Below are 23,378 nucleotides of genomic sequence, written 5' to 3' on the forward strand. Positions count from 1 at the left end.
AACTTCAAAGGTCTGTTAACAATCTATTATTTGCATTTAATTCATAGAAAGTCCACAATGGCTTTTGATCTACCATAAATCACCTCAATCATTATCTCTGATCTGGATCAAATATCTTCAATTGATTCCTTAAAAGTTTTTACTGAGATCTTTGCCAACAATTACATCTCATTCCTCAAAGTCATAAATCTCTAAATATCTCTGCAGCATTTGTTGTTCAACGAATCTCCCTTCAAGTTAAATGCAGTTTATTTTGACAATTATTTTCTGTTTTCTAATGTTGTTCTAATTATTTTCTAATCTCCATCTATCTTCTTAAGAAAGTCCAGTTCATCACACATTGGTTCTGTCATCTCTAAGACTTTTGAATTCAGGTCCTTTTCAGCCTTTTCCAATGAGTCTGAATTTCTCAAACCAGGCTCTGCCAGCAACAAATTAGGTTCCAATCCATCCAACTGTAAGGACTAGTTTAGCTGCTGTTACTTGTATCTGAATGCCATCTTTGGGTTGATTTAAAATAGTTATCCATTTGTCAAACTTTTTCATTAGAGTTTCAATTTGAACTTGTACGTTTAAAACAATTGTTTTTCCCAAAGGCTTCCCAAAGGACTTTAATATTAAGTTGATCTGGCTCTTGCCTTTCTTTTATATCTCTTTTTATGGACATTATAAGGAAAAACTATGTATAATATTCAAAATCCTTAAGTTATTGTTGTTTACATTTTTAATATAGTCCAAAACTCTCTTGTAGCTGAATTACAATACATAAACAGTTCCTCTCAAGGACAGGAGAAGCATAGGTATCATAACAGAATGATTGCAGAAAAAACTGAGATAGTATTTCCCACAATAAAAAGTGAAAAGGGGGAAGTATCCGTCAGAGGATAAAAGAAATAAGACTAGAGCTTTTAAAAACTAATAGAATACAAAATCTCTGTAGTAAGAATCCAATGTAGATGTACATCAAATCAGATAACTTTCACTCCCCAGTCCTTTTGTCATTGACTTCCATATGGCAAAAGGGATTCGTAAGTCCAAAATAAAGCAGTAAAAATAGACAAAATATTTGCATTAATATCCAGCAAGGGGTTAGAATAAACTGCATTCAACCAGTCAATTAACAGTTAAAGATGAAAGTCAAAAGGAAAAAGTAAACCTCAAAATGTGTATTTACAACCAAATGCACTTTTTAAAAAAAACAGTTGAAAGGAAAAGATGGAGACCCAACCCTCCAGCTGCTCCTCCTGAGAATTGTAACCATGAGATTCTTCTTCCCAAGTAGGTACAGAACAACTCATCCCTTCTAGAATACCGTTCCTCTATGGAACATGGGCTTTATCATTATTTCTGGGAATAAAATAAGCAGAATTTAGTCATTTAAGTAAAATACATGTTTAAGAAAAGCATATTTATTATTTATTTATTAAGCTAATATGCCGCCCTCTCTCCAAAAAGGACTCAGGGCGGCTCACAGCAATAAAATAGACAAATCAATATTAGATGTTAAAAACCATTAAAACTCCCCTTAAAAACCCCTTCAGTCCAAACCGGCCTGATGAAATAACCATGTCTTAAGGTCACGGCGGAAAGAGCGCAGGTCAGGGGCCACCCGGAGCTCCAGGGGGAGTTGATTCCATAAGATAGGTGCGCCCACAGAGAAGGCTCGTTCCCTAGGAGTCGCCAGACGACACTGCCTGGCCGACAGCACTCCAAGGAGGCCCTCTCTGTGGGAATGCACCGGGCTATGGGGAGCTGTCGCTGGCTGCAGATGGTCTGTCAGGTACCCTGGACCTAAGCCATGTAGGGCTTTATTGGTGATAACCAGCACCTTGAATCTCACCCGGAAGGCAACCAGTAGCCAATGCAGGTTGTGCAGGAAGGGTGCAACATGAGAGTGTTGGGACACTCCCATCACTACCCACCCGGCCGCATTCTGCATCAGCTGAAGCCTCCGAGTGGTCTTCACGGGCAGCCCCATGTAGAGAGCATTGCAGTAGTCTATCCAGGAGGTCACGAGCACATGAGTGACTGTAGAGCAGGGGTGTCAAACCCGCGCCTGTGGGCCGGATGCATCACATGCTGGCCATGGCCATGCCCATGCCTGGTTTAGCGAAGGGGGGAAAGTCACGATACGTCATGTGACAACACCAAGGCAACACAAATTTGACTCCTAATATAGAGGATTCTGCTGAGTGTGAGTTTGTACACATGCATACATATGTTTAAGTATTCACATGTTCTCAGTTGCCTTGCTGTTGACATATGTGGAATTTGTGAATATTTTGGCAGTATGAATTGTTGCAGAAAGACCTGGTATAACTGGGCATCCTTTTTACTTTGATACATTCTCCATTGCACTGAGAACTAAATATGTATTCTGCAAAAAAAACAGCTCAAGAAAAGACCTCTTTACTGTGTTCCATTTAAATGTACTAAAATACTACCAGATATGCTACATTGCCACCTCCTCAATCAATTATTAAGCAGAGCAATATTTTAATAAAATAACTTCCCCAAAGAAAATCCCTTTTATTCCAAGCTACAACCAGTAACGTCTCTCTTTGGGGCCTCCTGTGTTTTTATAGCCCAGAAATCAGTGAGCAAGTGTTATGTGATAAAATTGGTTCAGTTAGAACAGTATGCTTAAGTTGTATCATCATGTGTAATTGGATTTGGTTTTATCAGTCTAATAATAATGGCAGTGTACTCATACTGGAAAAAATTTGCCTAGCAACTCATATTGCTATATGGAAAGCAGAACAACTACTCCCAAATTGACCAAAAGGGGGGGAAATCATTTTTCAGGTAGTCCTCAAGTTAGAAATGTTTGTTTAGTGACCATTCGAAGTTACAATGGCACTGAAAAAAGTGACAAATGACAATTTTTCACCCTTATGACTGTTGCAGCATCCCCATGATCATGTGATCAAAATTCAGATGCTTGGGAACTTACTTGTATTTATGACAGTTGCAGCGTCCCGGGATCATATGAACACCATTTGTAACCTTCTTACAATCAAAGCCAATGGGGAATCCAGATTCACTTAACAACCATGTTATCAACTTAACAACTTCAGTGATTCACTTAACAACTGTGGCGAGTAAGGTCATAAAATGGGGCAACAGTCTCACCTAGCAACAGAAATTTTGGGCTCAATTGTGGTCGAAAGTCAAGGGCTACTGATACTGAAATCAGAAATCAGGCTTTGTTTCAGTCTTTTGATTCCAGCAAGGCAACAACTCAAACAAAGAACGTAACGAGCACTCAGAACTATGTACCTGATATAGTTAAAATGGTAGAGGATGGATAATTCTTATCAGCAAATCAAAAGGATAAATTGACATATGTACCATGTTTCCTCAAAAATAAGACCGAGTCTTATATTAATTTTTGCTCCAAAAGACACATTAGGGCTTATTTTCTGGTTAAGTCTTATTTTTGGGGAAATACAGTACTAAATGCACCCATCTGGCTGACAATCTTAACTGGGGCTTATTTTGGGGGTAGGGCTTATATTACAGGCATCCTGAAAAGTCATGCTAGGACTTATTTTCCTGTTGGGTCTTATTTTCAGGGAAACAGGGTAAGAGACAGAAATACTGTTTGCTCTCACATGCTACACCAGAAAAAAGAAATAGATATCAAGAAATTTTATACCAGCAGAACAGAAAGAGACAACAATGAAGTGGATGTATGCTGCTATTATGGTATGCCACATTCAGGAGATTGTAATAACAGGTCTCCAGTTTATCAGCATGAGTCTACCTTTTCTTTATAATCTGTTCACTGAAATGGCAGTAAGATATTTTTCCTTGGAACTGCAGCCTTGATCAGGGTATTTGTAGCAGGCAATTAGTAGCAGAGCACAAATTCAAATCAAAGTTCAAGCTAAAATGAAAATACAGAGCCTAACTATAAATCAAATAGTGTAATCATCAGCCAGAGCTTCCAAGACCTACAAAAAACAGGCTACAAATACCAAGGATAGGGTCGAACAGGCTGGAAAGAAATGGCAATTGAAAAAAGTGAAATGAACTTACTTCGGGTGAGATAGATACAAAGGATAGTATTGTTCCCTTCTCTATTCTAGTAATTTCATGGTCCACACTGTCCTTTAGGTTTATGCTCTTTTTCAGAGATTTGTTTTTCCCCCTAGATTTTCTCAGACTGGGCAATTTGTCAAGATTTTCATGTCTCATTTAAGTAACTGTACAGCAAGGCCCAGATCAGCTGCTTTCAGCTGATTTCTCTATGTCCTGAATCAAACAAGGAACTCTTTGCATCTCAGAACTGTTTATAGCAGAGAAATGTTCTAATCAGCTCCCATGAGATTCACCCCAAGCTGTCTATATTGTTACATATATATTTGAACTACTAGACTTGAAAGTGGAAAAGATAACTAAAAAGGGTCAGAAAAGGGGAATAGAACAAAGGATACCAGAAGGAAAGAAAATTGTGTTTAGCTGAGGAAGATAATTTCTGTACTATTCTCTCTTGATTTAGTGGTTGTGTGAAGATCAAGGAATAGTAAAACACAAGATTATACTAGATGCTTTGTATAAACTGAATAAATAAATAATTGCCAGACAAACAGTGTTCTCTTGGATCCCAAGCCATCTGAGACTCCATTTTCAATGCTGATTTTTCTTTTAAAGTTTTTCCTGTCACATCAACTTTGGTTCCATTCTGTTCAAGTTTTGGCGAATAACTCTACTATTGGATAAAATGATGGACACAGGCCTAATGACATTTCTTCTATTTATATTCTACTGGAATAAGAAAAAATAAAAAGGTATTAAAACACATTAAAAATAATGTGATTCTTCACAATATTACAAAAATATTGTGGGCCTCTTCCACATTCTATCTAATGGAGATACCCTAACATCAATATAAATCAATATATTTAAATTACCAGACTCAGTTATTTTTTTGCTTCTTTCTCTATTTTATTACTATTATTGTGCTTTCCTGTTGCAAGGGGAAAGGATTTCAAATAATTAAACTGATCAAAAGTCAATCAGGCAAAGCTCTTCTTGGCCCAAACACAAAATTAATTTAGTCAATATTTCTTAACCAGGTAAAATTTGGCTTGCTACATTTAATTCTGTTTGTATTTTTAATTATTTTAACTATTTCCTCAGAGACAAAATTGAAGACTTTTCAAAGTAAACTCCCACTCTTTTCCGTAGGTTTTGGATTTATACCATGTTGAATACAAAGTGAAATAACACTTAAGTAAAGCAACTGATAGACATCATTTTATCACTTTCCCCACACAAACACTCACATATTTTTATTCTATTTTGCTTTAAATCAGTGATAAAATCCAAATTTTTTTACTACCGGTTCTGTGGGCATGGCTTGGTGGGCATGGTGTGGCTTGGTGGGCGTAGCAGGGGAAGGATACTGCAAAATCTCCATTCCCACCCCACTCTGGGGCCAACCAGAGGTGGTATTTGCCAGTTCTCCGAACTACTCAAAATTTCGGCTACCGGTTCTCCGAACTGCTCAAAATTTCCGCTACTGGTTCTCCAGAACCTGTTAGAACCTGCTGGATTTCACCCCTACTTTAAATTGATCTGTTCTGGCAATGTTCTGGGTTTGATTTTGTGTAAATTCACATCAAAACTATTTCATTTAATCACTGAAAGTAGACATTCTTCAGAAAACGACTTATGCTGCTAATAGTAATATTAATTACTAATATTAATATTACTGGAGCCCACTTAAATAAAATGTTCCATTAAACAAGTTGCTTCATTATATTTCCAGTTAACTGCTTCCAGTAGATTTCATGGGCTTAGTGTGGGTGCACAGTCAGCCTGCTGAGGAATACTGTATTTATTTATAATAAATACATACTGTATATAATAAATACTGTATTTATTTATAAATTTACAATTTATTTCTAATATTTTACCTATGAAATGAGATGGTTGTCCTAGATACCATGGGAACATTGTAATGAAGGCAATTTAGTTATTACTGTTTTTATTGTTGTCTAATATTCTTGGGGAGGAGTTCTTTAATTTTGGAGTCATCCTCATTTAAAGTAAATATTGTGTGTCAGAGAGTAAAAATCAAACCACTAGGTTAAAATTAATCAACTTTTAATGGTTAAAAAGCCATTTTAAACAGTTTCCAAATATTGCAAGATATACTTAAAAGTGAAAACAAATGTGCATTTTAGGTATCTAGTGCTAATTTCTGTATTATATTACAGTTATTTTAAAACCAGAAGACTTAAGATTGCTTCAACCAAACTTATCTGTACACTGCTCTTTTGTTGAGAAAAAATGGCAAAAATCATTATATTCCTCTTTGGAAATCCACTTCCATATTCCAGCATTCCTTAATAGGGAGTTCCCATGCTGACTAAAGTTCTGCGTATCATAGCCCTAACACACTTGAAGGGCTCCAGTGTGGAAAAGAATTTTTCATAATAGCAAGTGAGAGAAACATGAAAATGCAGATTTACTGACTTCACAATGGCAATTATTTACATCTGAAAAACAAAATTTTAAAAAATATATCTTTTTCTCTCCAAGCACTGCAATGGTGGCTCTGAAATGGTCAAATCAGGACTTTTTCCATAAAAAAGCTTCATCAGAAAGAACTTCAGCGAGTTTTTTGTTGAAAGGCTGATAGAAATCACACAGAATTTCTTTTGTGATAGGCAACATAGGACCTAGATTCCGATCTTCAGGTCTTCTAGTGTTTGATGCAGGACTTTTAGTAATTAGAGCTTCTTGTTTTTCGCTTAGACCACCTATGATAAAAAATATTTATATAATCATGTCTACTTTTGCTTATTCGTTTTCTTAAGCATTTTCCAAGTTATGCAACATTCAATAAACAGGTAAACTTTTGAATGTTACACGTGGTGGCTTAATGAGAAACAGTAAATGACATTTGCTTTTTTTGTATTGTTTGGTGTAACACCCACAACTTTTCTCTTTAAATTATGTAAAAAGATAGTTGATGTTAAATATAGGCAGGCATAAGTGATATGGCAAAGGCTACACTCTAAAAAGGGCTGAGGCCAGGGTAAAGAAATGAGCCAAGTTAAATGTAATTAAAATTACTTAAATACAATTTTGTAAGAGAAGGAATGGGGATGGAGTTAAAAGAAGGATCAGCCTAGAACCCCTACATAGCCCTAAGCAAACTCCCTTTAGATTCCATTGACCCTTATCTAACCCCAAGCAGATGTTAACCATTAATTGAGAAGATTCCTGTGCAGAGGCATGATCAGCAATAAATCAGCTTAACTGGACCTTTACATGTGGATCTGATCTTTTGCGCTTGGCAAGTTAACATGTTTCTTTCAATCTGTAACATTATACATTACAATTCAGTGGCTCAGGATTATTCATGCATTCTGTCCTCAAAGATTTACAATTTTTTTTGTAATACTGCTTCACAGTGTTTTACAGCCCTCTCTAAGAGGTTTACAGAGTCAGCATATTGCCCCCAACAATCTGGGTCCTCATTTTACCAACCTCAGAAGGATGGAAGGCTCAACTGCTGGCAATCAGCTGGCAGTCAGCAGAGTTAGCCTGCAATACTGCACCACCATGGCTCAAAATGAACTTTTATGAGAAAAACTCATACTGTTCCCATCCACAAAGGGTTGAGTCACAGAAGACCATTTTTATTTAGACATTGCCTCTGTTTTATATCTAGTTCTCTTAAATCTACCTACAAATTTTTCTTTCAAAGAAAAATATATCTGAAAGTTATTGGAAATGATTTATATTGAAATAAAAATTAGTGTATATATAAAATTCAAGGAAATTTAAAGACTAAGTTAAAGTAAAGCTGATAACGCTGCTCAGTTCAAAATAAGAGTCAGAATGCATGAATTGAACAGAGTAGTAGCTAGAAAATGAACTAATTAAAATATTATATTTAAAGCTTTGAGCTGTAGAAATATGACAACTTCCAATACCTTCCCAAAATGAATGTATTTGGTGCTAACTCTATCTACAGCTGTGCTGAAGACAGATAGCATAGAGGAAAGGAAGCCTTAGAAAATACAAGACAATCACAATATATCAATGATGGATATGCTTAATTAAAATTCATACCTAAATCAAGAAACTGGAACACTATGTGCATAGTTAATTTTACATTGGATGCATGATCCTCCAACCGGAGAACTAATATTTGATCTTTATTGAAAACCGCCAGCCAGTCAAGGAGGAAAACAACATACAGACCAACCTGAAGTCTTACCTGAGAGAGAAGTGGGGGGAGAGAGGGAGGGAAAGAGCTGTAGTAAATTATTCCAGATACAATTATATTCACATAGTAGGAAGATTCTGAGTGAGAGATGCAAGGGGAAATGAAATGGTTGATTAGGATGTGGTTAGCAGAGGATAAACTGGCAGGTGGATGTGGAAAAGGGTCAGTTTGGGAAATGGGGATAAAAACAGAAAAGACATGAATTCATGTTATATAATTTTCAAAAAAAACCCATTTGTTTAATTAATTAAGCTATACAAAAACAAGATTAAAATTATTTACAGCACAAACTGACATAGAACAGATGATTTTATTTCTATCTTAGATGAGCTTCCAAGGATCTTCCCTCTCACTCTAATTAGTGTCATTTTTTTATGTCCAACTTCTTGAGGGGACTTAAAAAAGGAAAAGAAATTAATAATGCTCAAATTAAATCAACATTTCGTTCTTGCAAAACGTGTATCCTTAGAAACTACTCTCAACAACCAGATGTTGAAGAAAAGATCTCTAGCCTAGCTGCCCGTGTGCAGTTATTTTTATTTAAGAACAATCATATGCAATTTCAGTTACTGGATTTTATAAAGTACTTGGTTCTTATATATTCTGCAACTGGTAATACTTGGCTTCAGAGTAGTATATAAAATCTAAAATGAAATATACATACTGGCATGGCATTATTAAGGGTGTTGTTGTATACACAGGCTCGCAAAGAGAAATCTGTCAAGCAATTCTCAAAGAGTTGTAATGACTCAGCCACTTTTTCATGGAAGTCTTCTACAGATTTATTAGCACTTGCAAAGTAGAGATAATCAGAATATAATCTATGAATGGAAAAAAAACATAAACAATTGAACTGTAATTAGAAACCATGCCATCTACTTAGTAGAAATAATAAATCAACAGCTAGTGTCCAGGAAAGAAACAAATGATATTATTTATATCATAAATTTTGTTTTTTGCAGTAGAACTTCGTTTACAATATATCCTCAGATATCCTAAGGAAAGAGTTTCTTTCTGATTTACTTGCTGTTTGAGAGTATCAGGTAATCCTCATTTTAGACAAAACTAACACAAACTGTCAAGCTACTGTAATTCGCCCATAGTGGAATTTATTTTCAAAACATCAAATCAAATCCTTAATATGGATTTGATATTATAATATCAATATTACAATGACCATAATAGTCATTCCAAATGTATTCCTATTCCAGTTTTTTATGGCAGATGAATAAAATGGTCTTTGAAAGTTAATCATTATATTGCTGCTGTGTAATAATTTTAGTTGTTCCACTTCATCTTTTATCTTATCATTCTTTTTTAAAGATCTATATTGTCACGAGTGTTTTCAGGATTGCTGTAGCTACTTGATCAGTTACAAACAGTATGGATCCAATCAAGCCATCTCCTGTTTGCAATTAACTGCAAGCCTTCCCGCCCTAGTTAATTGCAGGTTAACTCCCCATATAAGCACGGACCTTTTCTGCTTGCTATTTGGGGCCTAGACGCTGTTTAGGCCTAGATGCAGAGCCAGTGCTGAAGCACCTGGATGCAGAGCCCAGAGCAGAGCTGCAGAAGGGAGGAGAACTCAGATAAGGAGTCCTGACGGCTGCAGCAGAAGAGGAGCCGAGCTGTGTAAAGATACTCCCACGGAGCTAGCTGCAACTGTGAGTTGAGATAGCTGAGAATCTTTTGAAGTCTCCAATTTCAGCTTGCCTTTTGCTGAGTTGAAGCATGCAAGCCAATATCTGAACTGTTGCTGCTGCTGGAGCTACGATCGGAGGGAGCGCTGGACAGTTTCCCTCCCAGGAGCTTCAAGCCACGTTTGCTGATTGAATTGTTTTTCACAGGTGACTTTTAGCTGTGAAACCTACGCTGCTGCCCTTCTACCACCTCGATGATGTATCGACACCGAAGCTGTTTAATGTCATGTTAGTTTTTTCTTATGGACTGTTTCGGTATTGTGGAGAGGAATGTAGGGAGATGGCCTGGCTTCATTTAACCAAGATAAGATTTTGTTATTAATGTGCCTTTTTAAAGATATAGTGTTTTTTAAACATTTTGAAGTATATTTTTATACAAGACTCCTCTGCTAGTTTTATTTCAGTCCTAGTGTGTTTGCTCGTGAGCTGGTTCACGGTTCGGGGACAACCCTCTACCCTATCCTGACATATATCAGTGGTCCCAACCTTTGCAGCTTGGCAGCCTGGTTGTGTGGGGAGAGGGGAACTGGGCCATGTGAGCTACGGGCCGGTGCACATGCAGTTCAACTTGCACAAGCAGCAGGCGGTGCACACCTGTGCGAGTGCTTGGTAGCCTGCCACTTATGCAAGTTGAGCTGCGTGTGCTCCAGCCACCCACTTGTGCAGTCCAATTCTGAATAGGACACAGCCAATAGTAGGCCACAGCCCAGTGGGCTGGGGACCCCTGATCTATATAATACTGAAAGTGCCCAGTTCTTGATTCTAAATTGCTTTGTCTACAATGAAACTGTGCAGAGTTTTCTTGGAGCTCCACCTTCTGTTAACCTAGTGATGACCCATTTAATATTACCTTCATTTATAACTTTCTTTGATTCTCCATAACTAGATAATTTTGGAGAGAATTTAAAAAGCTATGTTTCCTCCAGTGACTGAATAAACATGTTCATATTATATACTTCACTGAATCATAAAACGGTGCACGGTCCCATTGCGAACCGGTAGTAAAGGTAAGTAGAACCCATCCCTGATCCTATATTAGATTGGCATTAACATTTATTTTTCATATACAAAAAGTTGGATGCAAACTATTACACTAAGAGATATATGTGCAGACTATTTGTCTACCCAGAAGTCACTAAAATAACATTTACACAAATGTTATTTAAAATAATTAATTTTAAAGCAATGACTATAAACTTTAAAAATGAAATCATTGCATGTTGGAATTTTATTGTGACAGCTTTCATTAAAATAAATTTAATATTCTGAACTACTTGTTATTTCTAATAGCTTTTTTTTCCAGATGTTGTAACAAAGAGGTAAACCATACAGGAGTTGAACAAGTTGCTTATTTATTAATGTGCTCCCATATGACAATTTAGAATATCGGAAAGTTTATACATTATGATTTACAACTGGAAAGACAATTCGTAGCCAGAATGATGGTAAATGAAGAATTATATCAAATATGCCACTTCCAATTTTAAAAGAGATCTAGAAAAAGTAATACAGATGCCTAACACAAGTAATATTAGTACAAAGCAATAGCTAATACCATCTTCTTCGTTCAAGTGCAGGGACGTTTTTAGACAAGAGTTTGAAAAAGTCAGATGGCTGCTACAAATACAGCATGAAGTTCGACCACTTCTTTTCCATGTATTGCAGATGTGATGCACATTTGAAATCTTGGAAATATTGGATGCTCACCTTTCAACAGGATCTCTAAGCATAACAATAAGCTTTGCATTTGGCTGGAAGGCATGAATAAAATCTGGTATTAAGAATGGAGGTTCTCCCTCTGTACTGTTGTCATAAAAGAAAATCCAAGCATTGTTGTCCCACATTGTTGAAGCACTCGCCTCTCCTAGAAATGACAAAATCCATAGATCATTATCCTTAATTTTAGAGATATAAACAGAATTTGCTATAATTCATATTTCTCAAATCTGCCATTATCCATGTGTTTGTTGTACATCGAGTTCTATCACAGAAACTGAATAGAACTAACTGGTACTAAAATTCAACATGTAGAAAGCAACAGGTTCAGCAAAAAAATTTACGAAGGCTATGAGCTTAAATATATTTACAAATATACACAAGATAACATAAAGACTTTGGTATCTATGATGTATATTGATGTGAATGAGCCATGTATTTCATTTTCTTTTACATAGAAAACATTCTGAAATATTGAATCTACTTTCTTTCGATATTGTTAAATTTATATTTTATAAGTCCCAACATTTGGGTATAGTTCAAATATGTTTACACTTTAAAGAACATTTATACAAATAAATAATGAAACTCAATATATAAAGTGATGTATGAATGCAGAAAAAGAATGATTGGCAAATACAGAAAGGTTTCAAAAAGTATATTTGTAAACTAGATTCAGTAGTTTTCATTCCCTCTCTCAAGTTTCAATTTTCTATGGATTACTGTTTGTTTTTTCTACCCTCTATAACACTGCTCATCCTGAAAAACAATAATATAATTATTGATATGTATTACTTATATGATTCCTGTAAATTCCAATGAACTTATTTGCTATGAGCTCAAATTCTTAGTAGATACACTATCCAAAAAATATTATTCTGGAACATGTCAAGTTTCCCAGACATATTGATGAGGATTTCTGCTAACTAAGGTTGAATGAATGAATGAAATGAAATTTACCAATCTATTGTACATGTCCAATCTTTTTATAGAATTTGCACTACTATAATATAGATTATAGCAGGTCCGCTATGAGATGTATACGATGGCACATATGTATTCATTTATTATGTCCCTTTAATTGCCATAATTGCTGAGATGTAGATTTCCATTGTTTATTTTGTCATAATTTATATTTGGCAATCAGCTCTTCAAAACATATTAACTTGGCAATGGCAACTCAAAAGCACATTTCCTACAAGTTTTAGAATCTTACCTTTTATGAACTTGAATTAATATTGATGAAAAGCAATTCATATTCAACATAAGATAAATTAATTGCAGCTGCACTGATCCATCAAGTCACAATTGCACAGTAAAAAATGATACAAATTTTTCATAGAAGCTAAAAGTATATATGATTAAACTATATCCTTTTATTACAGAATAGTTCTAGGTTGTCTATATAAAATTATAAACATTCTGGTGAATTCATTGCTATAATGATCTTAAATTACTAAATCCTGTCTAGAATGCTTGGAGCTTTGTGTGCTGTGTAGCACTGAGGCAATAGCCATTGTTTCATCTGGCAGTATAATTATAACTCAGCAATCATTTGATTCAGAGGCATTTTTGAATGGAAAATTACACTACCTGTTAAAAGTTAGAGGAACGTTTACAGCTTTAATTATATAAAGTTTAATGACATTGTTCCCTAAGTGACCTTAAGATTTTCATATCCTATGGATATATTACAAAATAAATTATGTTTAACAAGTTAATAAAAAGTTTAAGATACTATGCATGCTGATGAAGAGCTGAAGTAAACATTTTTAGAAAAGCTCATTTCTATAAAACTGCAGCACAGGTCCAACTGTTTCATAATAATGTTAATAATTAATATGAATCAATATATTCATGTAAGAGACATAAATACAGATTGTTTTGCCTCTCCTTGTCTTTGAGATGCGAACCCTAGAAAGAGTCTTTAACATTTGTTTATAAAAGCAACAGATTCCAGATCAGTGTAGCTAGGTTTAACAGCTTTTGTGAGGAAGTCAAGACATACTAGATCAGGGTTTCCCAGCCTTGGTAATGTGTGGATTTCAATTCCCAGAATTTCCCAGCCAACATAGCTGAAGTCCATGTGTCTTAAAGTTGTCAAGGTTGGGAAACCTGTATTAGATCATGTTAAATGCTGTTTTACATTAGGGTATCTTAAGACATCTTTCTATCTCAGAATGTTAATTCATTCAAAGATCTATATGTATTTATCTATCTATAAATGTAACAAAAATTATATAGAAATACAGGACTTTGTCTCCAATACCATAGGAACAAGACATTCAGTAAAGCAGGGGTCACCAACCTTTCAGACCTCAGGGACCACTAACTTCATACTTTTAAATCCCGCAGACCATTAATGTGATCTGCCTAATGACCGGCTGGGTGGGCATGGCTAAATGGTCAGGTAACTAGGTGGGTGTGACCAACTTGATGTCATTCATGTCGAGGGGTGTCTCGCCGGTCTCTAGTCACCCCTCTCCTCCCAGCACTCCTTGCCTGCCTGCCTGGGCTCCTTAGGCGTCCAACAGGAAGCAGTTGTTGGAGCTAAGCAGCCACCATGAGAAAGAGTTGGCAAAACATCTGGCTCAGTTCAAATTGGATCTGACTGAGAAGGAGGCTCAGCAGAAGCACTTCACTGAGGACTACGAGCATAGGCTTTCCAAACAGAAGGAAGACCTGCAGGAGTGCAAAGCCTGGAGGCTCAGTGGGCTGAGATGGTCAGCCAGTTCCAGGACATGATGCAGTCCCACTGGAACAAGGCCCTTTGGCTCTTTGCCACCAGGGGCACTTTCCTCCAGCCTTTGCCCAAAGCCCCACACCAGGACCCCAAATCGGAATTTCTGCCCCCCTCCAACCCGCACAAAAAGACCCCAAAGGGGGAGACTCTCTGCAGCAACACAAATATTCATTGCATGTATCTGGCCAAAGGGCCATAGTTTGAGGACCCCTGATTTAGTGCAATATAAAAAATGCAAATAATTTTTTTATGGACTACCAAAATTTTCTCGTGGACCACCAGTGGTCCACAGTCCATCAGTTGGTGACCACTGCAGTAAAGGATGCTTTCTTCCTTCAATACATTTCTAATTTCCAAATTAGAAAGACTTCTAATTGCTACTTCCTATCTATACATAGAGTCTGCTTAAACTTTGTTTTTGTCATGCTGACTCCACAGTTGCAACTAATTAGGGCCAGTCTCAAAACAACAATGCTGAAACAGAGGTAAAACCTTTTATATAGATTCAGGTGACTCAATTAAGATAATCAGGAGACATTTTCCTTAGCATTCTGTGCTGGAATATTAGAATAGGGCATAGACTGAAAAAAGCCCATGTAGAATCTACTGGGAAGTGAAGACACACAGATATGAAAACTTATGCAAACTACTTCTAATTATACATGCTTTTTATTATCATGTTTATTGGTAGCTATCTTATGATGTTATTTGAATAGTTTAAATAGATTATACATTTCACCAAGTTTTATTATTGCAAGGACAATCAAGGCAGCAATCGTAACATAATTAGTGAGAATGGTCTACTGAAAGTGAATACATTTACTTCTCAAAAATATATATATTCTGTATGTTTATAAATAATTACTTTAAATAAATATTGCAAATATTTAAACAGCATCACAGTAAAGAATTTAGAGATTTGTAATGGAGGAAATATTTTATCTTTTCACTGGTGTTTAAAGCTACTTCTAGGTTGTTGTAAAAAAACCTCTATTCCTTTCTCCGCTAACAGAATTTGTTGAAATAAAATGCTATTGTCACATTTTGTTATCTAGTATGTATTTCAGATATATATTGCTAAAATATATTTTAAAAAGTCTGACTTCCCATTTTAACAACAGAACCGTAAATCATACCAATGATGGTATACCAATACTAGTACCGGGAATACAATTTCTATAAATCAGCCTTTTTCAAAGTTAAATTCTTCAAATGTGAGATTCTAAAACATCTAGATGACACCAGATTGAGAAAAGCCATCCTAAGCAACAGTTTCTGTACCAATAATAATGTTGCTCCTCTTTTCATAGCTGTTTTCAGAATCTCTCTGCAGCACATTTTGAATCTGATGGGCAGCCAAATCAAACAGATCTAGGTAATCATTCACAGGGTAACGATCATGAAATCCATCTCTCAAACGAATTATCCCTGAAAATAAAAGGCAGAAAGAAGTAATTTTTAAAAAATCAGCAATTATATAATTCAGACATTGAATTATAGAGAAGACATTGTTCAAAGAATGCAAGAAAAGTTTTATGGGTTAATAATTTAGTTATGTGTTTAATTAGAATCCTACCATTATGTTATAATTTTACTGAAATTATATCAAAATATTTCTTATTAATAGGAATAGAGTGGAATTATATTATAAAAGCAAACCAGTAAACCCAAAGCAGATTACAAAAAAGATTTGACAAAATACTGTATTATATTACTATAATCCAGTAAAAATATGCCTTTTTTCAGAACAATAGTTTTATTAGGCAGGATATGTAAGAAAGTCATGAACAACAACAACAAAAAAGTAATTCCTAGCTATAGAGGTCCAGATGAGTCACTGTAAAAAAAAAAATGACTACAGAATTATAAATAGAAAACAAAGAAATGAAAGACTTCTGAGGAAAAAGCAAGAGAATCCATCCAAGACAAATATTTTAGACGTCCAGGAGGCCCAGTGAATTTTGGCTAAAAGTGAATTATTTATCTGAAATGGTCAGGCTTTAATCGTGTCCAGGTGCCATGCTATGCAGACATCTTAAATTCTAGGTGCCTGGAAATCTAATCCGAATATCTCTGTAGACTATTATGATAGTCCTCGACAAAGTTAACAACAGTTCAACAATTAACAACAGTTCTAAGTCACATTGGCCTCAGACACTTACAACTTATATTTGCACATATGATGATTGCAGTATTGAGGCTTGAAGTTAATGGTCCCAAGTATTGATGCTCAAGTCTAGAAAGTCTAATCTCAGAATCATGTTTGATCCTATTGGCTGGTGTCACTGCTGCTGTCAGACAATTGTCAATCCCATCGATACTGCACCTGCATATCTGGAATTTTGCAGTCTTGGCCTTTCTCCTGACTATTTGGGCTAATTGACCTTGTAGAAGGCCAAATCAATAGTAAAAGAAAGAAGCAGGGATATTGATTGCCAAAATGATGTCATCTGGTGCCCCTGAATTTTATTGCCAATTGTTAGACTCAGATAACCCAGATAATTTAATTTTTAGTCTACAAGTGCCATGTCTTTGTCTATAGCAAATAAAGTGGTAAAATAATAGGAATAAGTAATAAAAAGTCAAAGTGTATGGTGGAATGTATTTACTTCTTTCCATATTTCATAACTAGCCAAATTCTAGATAATTTTTTTTGCAGCATCTATAAAATTGCATATCTAGATACAGAAAATTGGAAACCAGCCTGCCTGATACAGAAGTTTCAAATTTCAAATCCACATAAGAAATTAATGCAATTTAATCTTTAACATGATTATAAAAAACATCTGACAATTCCTGTATGCCAATATATAGAGATGCAAATAAAGGTTCTGATTTTTTTTAATCTGATGTTATAAAACTTACTATATACCAAGATACTATGCTACTAAAGTACTCCATGAGCTTATGTTTTAAAATAAAAACTTAAAGGTAAAGGTTTCCCATATCCAGTCATGTCCAACTCTAAGGGACAATGCTGATCTCTGTTCCTTAGCCAAGAAGCCAGCATTGTCCAAAGAAATTTCCATGGTCATGTGGCCAGCATGACTATATACCAAGGCGCAAAGAACGCTATTACTTTGCCACCATAGTGGTTCCTATTTATCTACTCACATTTGCATGCTTTCGAATTGCTGGGTGGGCAGGAGCTGGCGCAGGTAAAAAGAATTCATCCTGTCACATAGCATTTGGATCTTGAATCAGGCTGTCAGCTTTCTAGCTGACAAGCTCAGCATTTTTAATTACTGAAACAGCAGCCCCCCATAGTTTCTATTACCGTGTTTCTATTACTGTACCCAAAAATAAGACACTGTCTTATATTTTTTTTGTCACCAAAAAAGGCACAAGGTCTTATTTTCAGGGGGGATGTCATCCATTGACTCACCTAACTTGCCTGCTTCGCCCCTGGCCTCCTTTTTGCTGTCAGACACCTTCAGGAATTTTTTTGGCTTCGGACAGTTGCAGCCAACCCTCGCACACCTTGGCCCATTTCATCTGCAGCCAGCTGTCTTTCCTGAAGGTCTCTCTAGCCGATAACAGAGCTCGGATTGATAACAGAATAGATCGATCCGGAGCTCTGTTATCGACTAGAGAGGCCTTCAGGAAAGGCCTTTAAGACGGGCCTCTCTAGCCGATAACAGAGCTCCAGATCAATCTGGAATCTTGAAAGAAATGGGCCAAGGTGTGCGAGGCCTGGCTGCAACTATCCAAAGGTAAGCAGTAGGCCAGCTCCATTCCCACATTTCCATCCTAGCTTAATTTTTACCCGTGCACCCTGGAGTACCCAGCACCCAGGATCTTAATTAGGGTTTATTTTGGGGGGTAGGGCTTATATTGGGTGCATGTGTAAAAATCAAGCTAGGACTTACTTTTTGAATAGGTCGTATTTGGGGGAAACACAGTAGTTGTTATCTTTTTTGTTTAAAAAAAGATATAATCACATTTAAGTTAAATTGCTGTGGGAATGGGGACAGCAGGAAGGGAAAGCAGATAATTTTAACATACAAAAGAGACAATTAAGTCAATGCAAAGTTCTGACTGAAGGTATAAACAACCAGGCTGAAATTATCGTACTTGGTCACATTATGCAAATATCCAGCTCTTCAAAAGTCTATAATAGTCGAAAAGGTGAAAGGAAAAAGAAAAGATCAGCCACAAAGTGGTTGGACTTTTAATATGATAATCAGTGGAAGATCTGAAGAGCAAGTTGGGCACAGACCATCCTGAAGAAAGTCTATGTAGTTACTAAAAATCAACACCAGCTTGAAGGCACATCAACTGTAATTCCAAAATTGAGTTGAATTTGGATATTGGGACACATCCAATTATCTATGACTATTGCAAAATATTTTTGTGAGTCATAAACTTTATTCTATATACAAGAATTGTAATTGCTTTCAGTGTATGCACTCTGCCAAATTTCCATTGAAACAAGAAGATATAAAATCATCTTGTCATTGTCTCTGAAATAGCTCATCATCAGATGATAACTAACACCAAGTGTTAGTTGCCGAGATTGGGAAGAGCCAGATTTCATAAAACAATACTCTACAGCTAAACCACTGAGGTCAGCCATTCTCAACTGGGGTTCCTTGAGAGCTTGCTAGGGGTTCATAAAAAATTGTGACTGATAGAATTTTTATGAAACATGTTTCAGCTGCCAGCCTGCCAGTTTGCTGTTGCTGTAAATATGGTAAAAATGTGGATAATGTAAGTCAGAAATAAATCGTATCATGAAGTTTTCTTATTTTTTGCAGGTTTTATACAGGGATTTCCTGAGACTTGAAAATTACTTCAAGGGTTCTTCCAAGGCATAAAGGTTAAAAAGAAAGGCTGTTGAAGGAAACTGATCAAATGTGATTGTTCTCATTCCAAAAACACCCAAAACCCCAGAAAAAGCACATGCTATATGACCAATCTATCTGTTTATATTGTTCTGGCAAGATAATTCTGCAGCTGGGCAGCAACTAATCATTTTAAGAATGCAGGCCACAGATCACAGCATAAACCATCAATTCAGGCAGCAGTAGAAAAACACCCACAATGTAAATTCCTCTATTGTGCTTATAGAACATCAACAAAACATTAAAAGAAGTTATCTTTTGGCTTCTCAAACAAGGGATGCAATGGCTCAGTGGCTAAGACGCTGAGCTTGTCGATCGAAAGTCGGCAGTTCAGTGGGTCGAATCCCTAGTGCCAGGTAATGGGGTAAGCTCCCGTTACTTGTCCCAGCTTCTGCCAACCTAACAGTTCGAAAGTATGTAAAAAATGCAAGTAGAAAAATAGGGACCACCTTTGATGGGAAGATAACAGCGCTCCATGCACCTTCGGCATTTAGTCATGCCGGCCACATGGCCATAGAGACGTCTTTGGACAGCACTGGCTCTTTGGCTTTGGAATGGAGATGACCACCGCTCCCTAAAGTCGGGAATGACTAGCACATATGTGCGTGCGGAACCTTTATCTTTACCAATTGGCTTCTCAAACATCCTTTTCCCCAGTCAGAGGAAATTATGATAACTACATCACTTCCTTTAGGCAAAAATATTGTTATTTCCTAAATTCCAGCTTCTTACCTTCATAAATCTAATACCATTAGAAGAAGTTATTTACTTTCTCCATACCATGCAACATTTTTATCTACTCCTATCACGTTCCTCTCACTCTTCCTTTTAAAATGCTTTTCTTTAGGGATCACCTCAACACTATAATTATTTTGATTGCCCTTTTTTTGTGATATCCCTTTTTAGAAATATGCGGATTGCAACTCCACACAATATTTCGAAAGCTAGAGTAGTGGTTATGCAAACTTAGGATGCACTCTGTCTTACTTGCACTGAACCACATTTGCCACTGCATTGTCTATTTTCTTCTGTTTGGAAAGATTCCCTCAGAGAAGCATTAATCCCATTTATGTTTTTACTACTTTGAATAATTGGGCCATTAGCAAACTTGGCCATCTCATTGTTCAGTGCTACTGCCAAATCATTTATTTCAATAGCTAGAGAGCTAAAAGAGCTGTTTATTCACTTGTGCTGGAAGACAATTGACAAGACCTGAGATAAAATCCCTACTCGGCCATGAAGCATATTTGGTGAACTTGGAGCAGTCATTATCCTGCAGCTTAATTTACCCCACAGCATTGTTGCATGTATAAAATAAAAGAGTATCTGAATGTGAGCTCCTTAGAGGACTGTAATGTGTAAGCATAATTAAAACTCTGGAGTACAATGCATATTCAACAGAAGTTAGTGAAAGGGTATTGTCTGAAAGAATAAAAGAACCACATTTTGTTATCAACCTTATCCTAAACTGAAATAAATGTCTGAAATAATGACCATCAAATAAACATTAAGTGCTATCCATTTTAACCTTTTTTAATCTAGATTATGGCAATTTACAGCAAAAGTTCTGTTTTAAATGATATTTTAAGATGTTTTATTAAGCTATTCTATACACAACTTGTACAAATCATTCTAAGCTTTATTAAACTAAGACAAAGACTCTTGCTTACATCAACACATTTTGCACTTGGCAAATAATTCAAGGTAATGATATTGTTGGTGCCATACACTTATCCATGAAGATAAATGTATCATGAAGTGATATACTTATCCATGAAGATAAGTGTATCATGCCAGCTGGTAGGATTTTAAGGCAACTTGAAACATGAAGTTAGATCTCTTGATTATTTTTCCTGCATCATTTACTACTTGTGAAACTTCAAAATCACTGAATACTTCTTCCTAGGATTGTTAAACATTCATTTAAGTTAATACAACTCCAAACTGCTGATTACCATGTTTACTCACCAAAACGTTTTCTGGTCCACCAGTGAGGCTCCTTAATTGCTGAAAATTTCACTTCAGGGTGTAGTCTGAGCCTATCATAAAGATCTGTTGTTCCACATTTCGGTTGGCCAATGATATAAAAATGAGGAAGACAGCGCAGCCGGTAATATTTGTCATCATAATGATATAAATGATTCCAAAATACTTTTCGAAGATAGTCAAATATTGTACGAAAACGTTTGGAATACAAGGCATAGGAGTTTGTGGCATAAGGGTTTCTGGTATTGTTTCCTTTGTATTCTTCATACCAGCAAGGATTCTTGCTGTTTGGGAGAAATTTGTTGGGAATTACTGAGAACATCTGCAACAGAAACAATACAAGCTTTGTTGAAGTATTATGGCTATATTTCTTGTTATGATAGTTTAGTTGTTTGCATATTCTATTAGTTTGATGTTTAGCTGTCCTATACTACAGAAACATAGAACCAAGGGGACACAGAGTGATGGCTATAAAGAAGAATATATTTCAACAATCTTTTAAAATCAGGAAGGATATAATTCTAGATAATATAATTATCTAGCATGAATCAGGCAACTATACACTCCTTCCATATAAAAAACCTAGCTTTTATCATTTTTATCCTTTTATCCTTTCCTTGGTGAAGGCTGAGCTTCACAACTGCAACTCTAACCAGCTTCTACATTCTCGGTGCATCCAAGCACTATCACATTTTCTAGCATCGAAAACTTCCTCTTGACACTTCACTAAATAAGGAACTCTGCATTTGCTTATTTGGCTATCTGTCAATATAAGTAGCAACAATTTCTTTATCTCCTTTATGTATTAAGTTATATGAAAACATGTGGAACATAATGAGCATAACATAAATTATAAGAAAGCGTATGGAAAGATATATTTAAATATCTGATATGATAAAATTAAATATAACTATATGATCTCTACTCGGATAAATAGTAGCCTATTTATTTAAAATAGCATAACCTCTTCCAATAAAAAAATATTCCTTATTAAGAGCCATGCTGCCACAATGGTTAGAATGCAATATTACAGGCTAAATCTGCCAACTGCCAGCAGTTTGATCCTGACTGGCTCAAGACTGACTCAGCCTTCCATCCTTCCAAGGTGGGTAAAATGAGGAGCCAGATTGTTGCAGTAAATATGCTGACTCTGTAAACCACTTAGAGCAGACTTATAAAGCACTATGGATCGGTATATAAATCTAAGAGCTATTGCTATTCCAATACAATAAATATTTTTATAATACAAAATAGGCCACTTTTATACCTACATGTGTCTCTTGTTTCTTCAGATCTTCCAAGTCAGGAGGATACCTTGGTATGAACTCAATGTGTGAAGCTATAGTGTCAATAATTACTTTAATGCTGGAGTAATCCTTTGCATATGAAATATTCATTTTAGATTTTTGGTAATGTTCTTTCTTATCACAGAAATTGCCATTGTCCATTGAGTTTGAATTGCTGGTAAAAACTCCATAATGGAGTGTTGGTTGCATAAGCAAAAGACCATCTTTAGTTCCGGTCAGAATATAAGATGCGGTCACCAACATCATTATTAATAATCCAAAGAATAAACTGCATATCTTCCCCTTCTTCAAACAAAACAGTCCAGCCCAGCTATCATTATGATCAGTCCTCACTTCCAAAACTGCAAGTAAGTTCATCTGCTTGCTATCCACAAGCAAAACTTGATTTTCTCCTCTGCATAGAGGACACTTTTGGATATTATGACCTGGGCCTCGGCACTTGAAACACTGTTTATGAAAGTCATTTGATAACAATGCTATGCAACAATGAATGCAATGCCTCATATTAGTACCATTAAAGCATTGAAGTGATCCATTTACAGTAGTCAGGGAGGAAAATCAAGTACATAAAAGTAATCTTCCACAAACAATTAAAAAATCCTTGTGCGATAGTTGTTGTGTTTTTTAAACTGAGGCTAAAGAAAATACTTCACAGATCTTGAAAATCAAGGCATACTACACAGAACTTTAACATGAATAATTTGGATCAATGTTGAGAGCAAGTTGGTAAGATTGAAAAAAAAAAAAACACCGTAGATTAGTTCAGGTTTTCCCCAAAGAACACAGTGAGAAGGGGATTTCACTGTACCGAAGGAAAAGATGCCAAAATGA

At 35.9% G+C, this 23,378-nt stretch overlaps 1 protein-coding gene across 1 annotated transcript; it reads right to left on the reverse strand.

Annotated features, from left to right (window-relative positions):
• Positions 1–6,189: 6,189 nt before the first annotated feature.
• On the reverse strand, positions 6,190–23,073 carry CHST15 (carbohydrate sulfotransferase 15). The gene is made up of 7 exons (XM_070945610.1): positions 22,512–23,073; positions 21,223–21,562; positions 15,692–15,838; positions 11,659–11,815; positions 8,916–9,072; positions 8,095–8,242; positions 6,190–6,773 (listed from the first exon to the last, which is right to left on the reverse strand). Exons 1-7 carry the CDS (start codon positions 23,049–23,051, stop codon positions 6,583–6,585), a joined length of 1,680 nt encoding a protein of 559 aa, XP_070801711.1. The 5' UTR covers positions 23,052–23,073; the 3' UTR covers positions 6,190–6,582.
• Between the last annotated feature and the right edge of the window lie 305 nt (positions 23,074–23,378).

This window comes from Pituophis catenifer, unplaced genomic scaffold, assembly GCF_029215685.1.
Source record: "Pituophis catenifer annectens isolate HBS135680 unplaced genomic scaffold, rPitCat1.0.hap2 SCAF_6, whole genome shotgun sequence".
NCBI lineage: Eukaryota > Metazoa > Chordata > Lepidosauria > Squamata > Colubridae > Pituophis > Pituophis catenifer.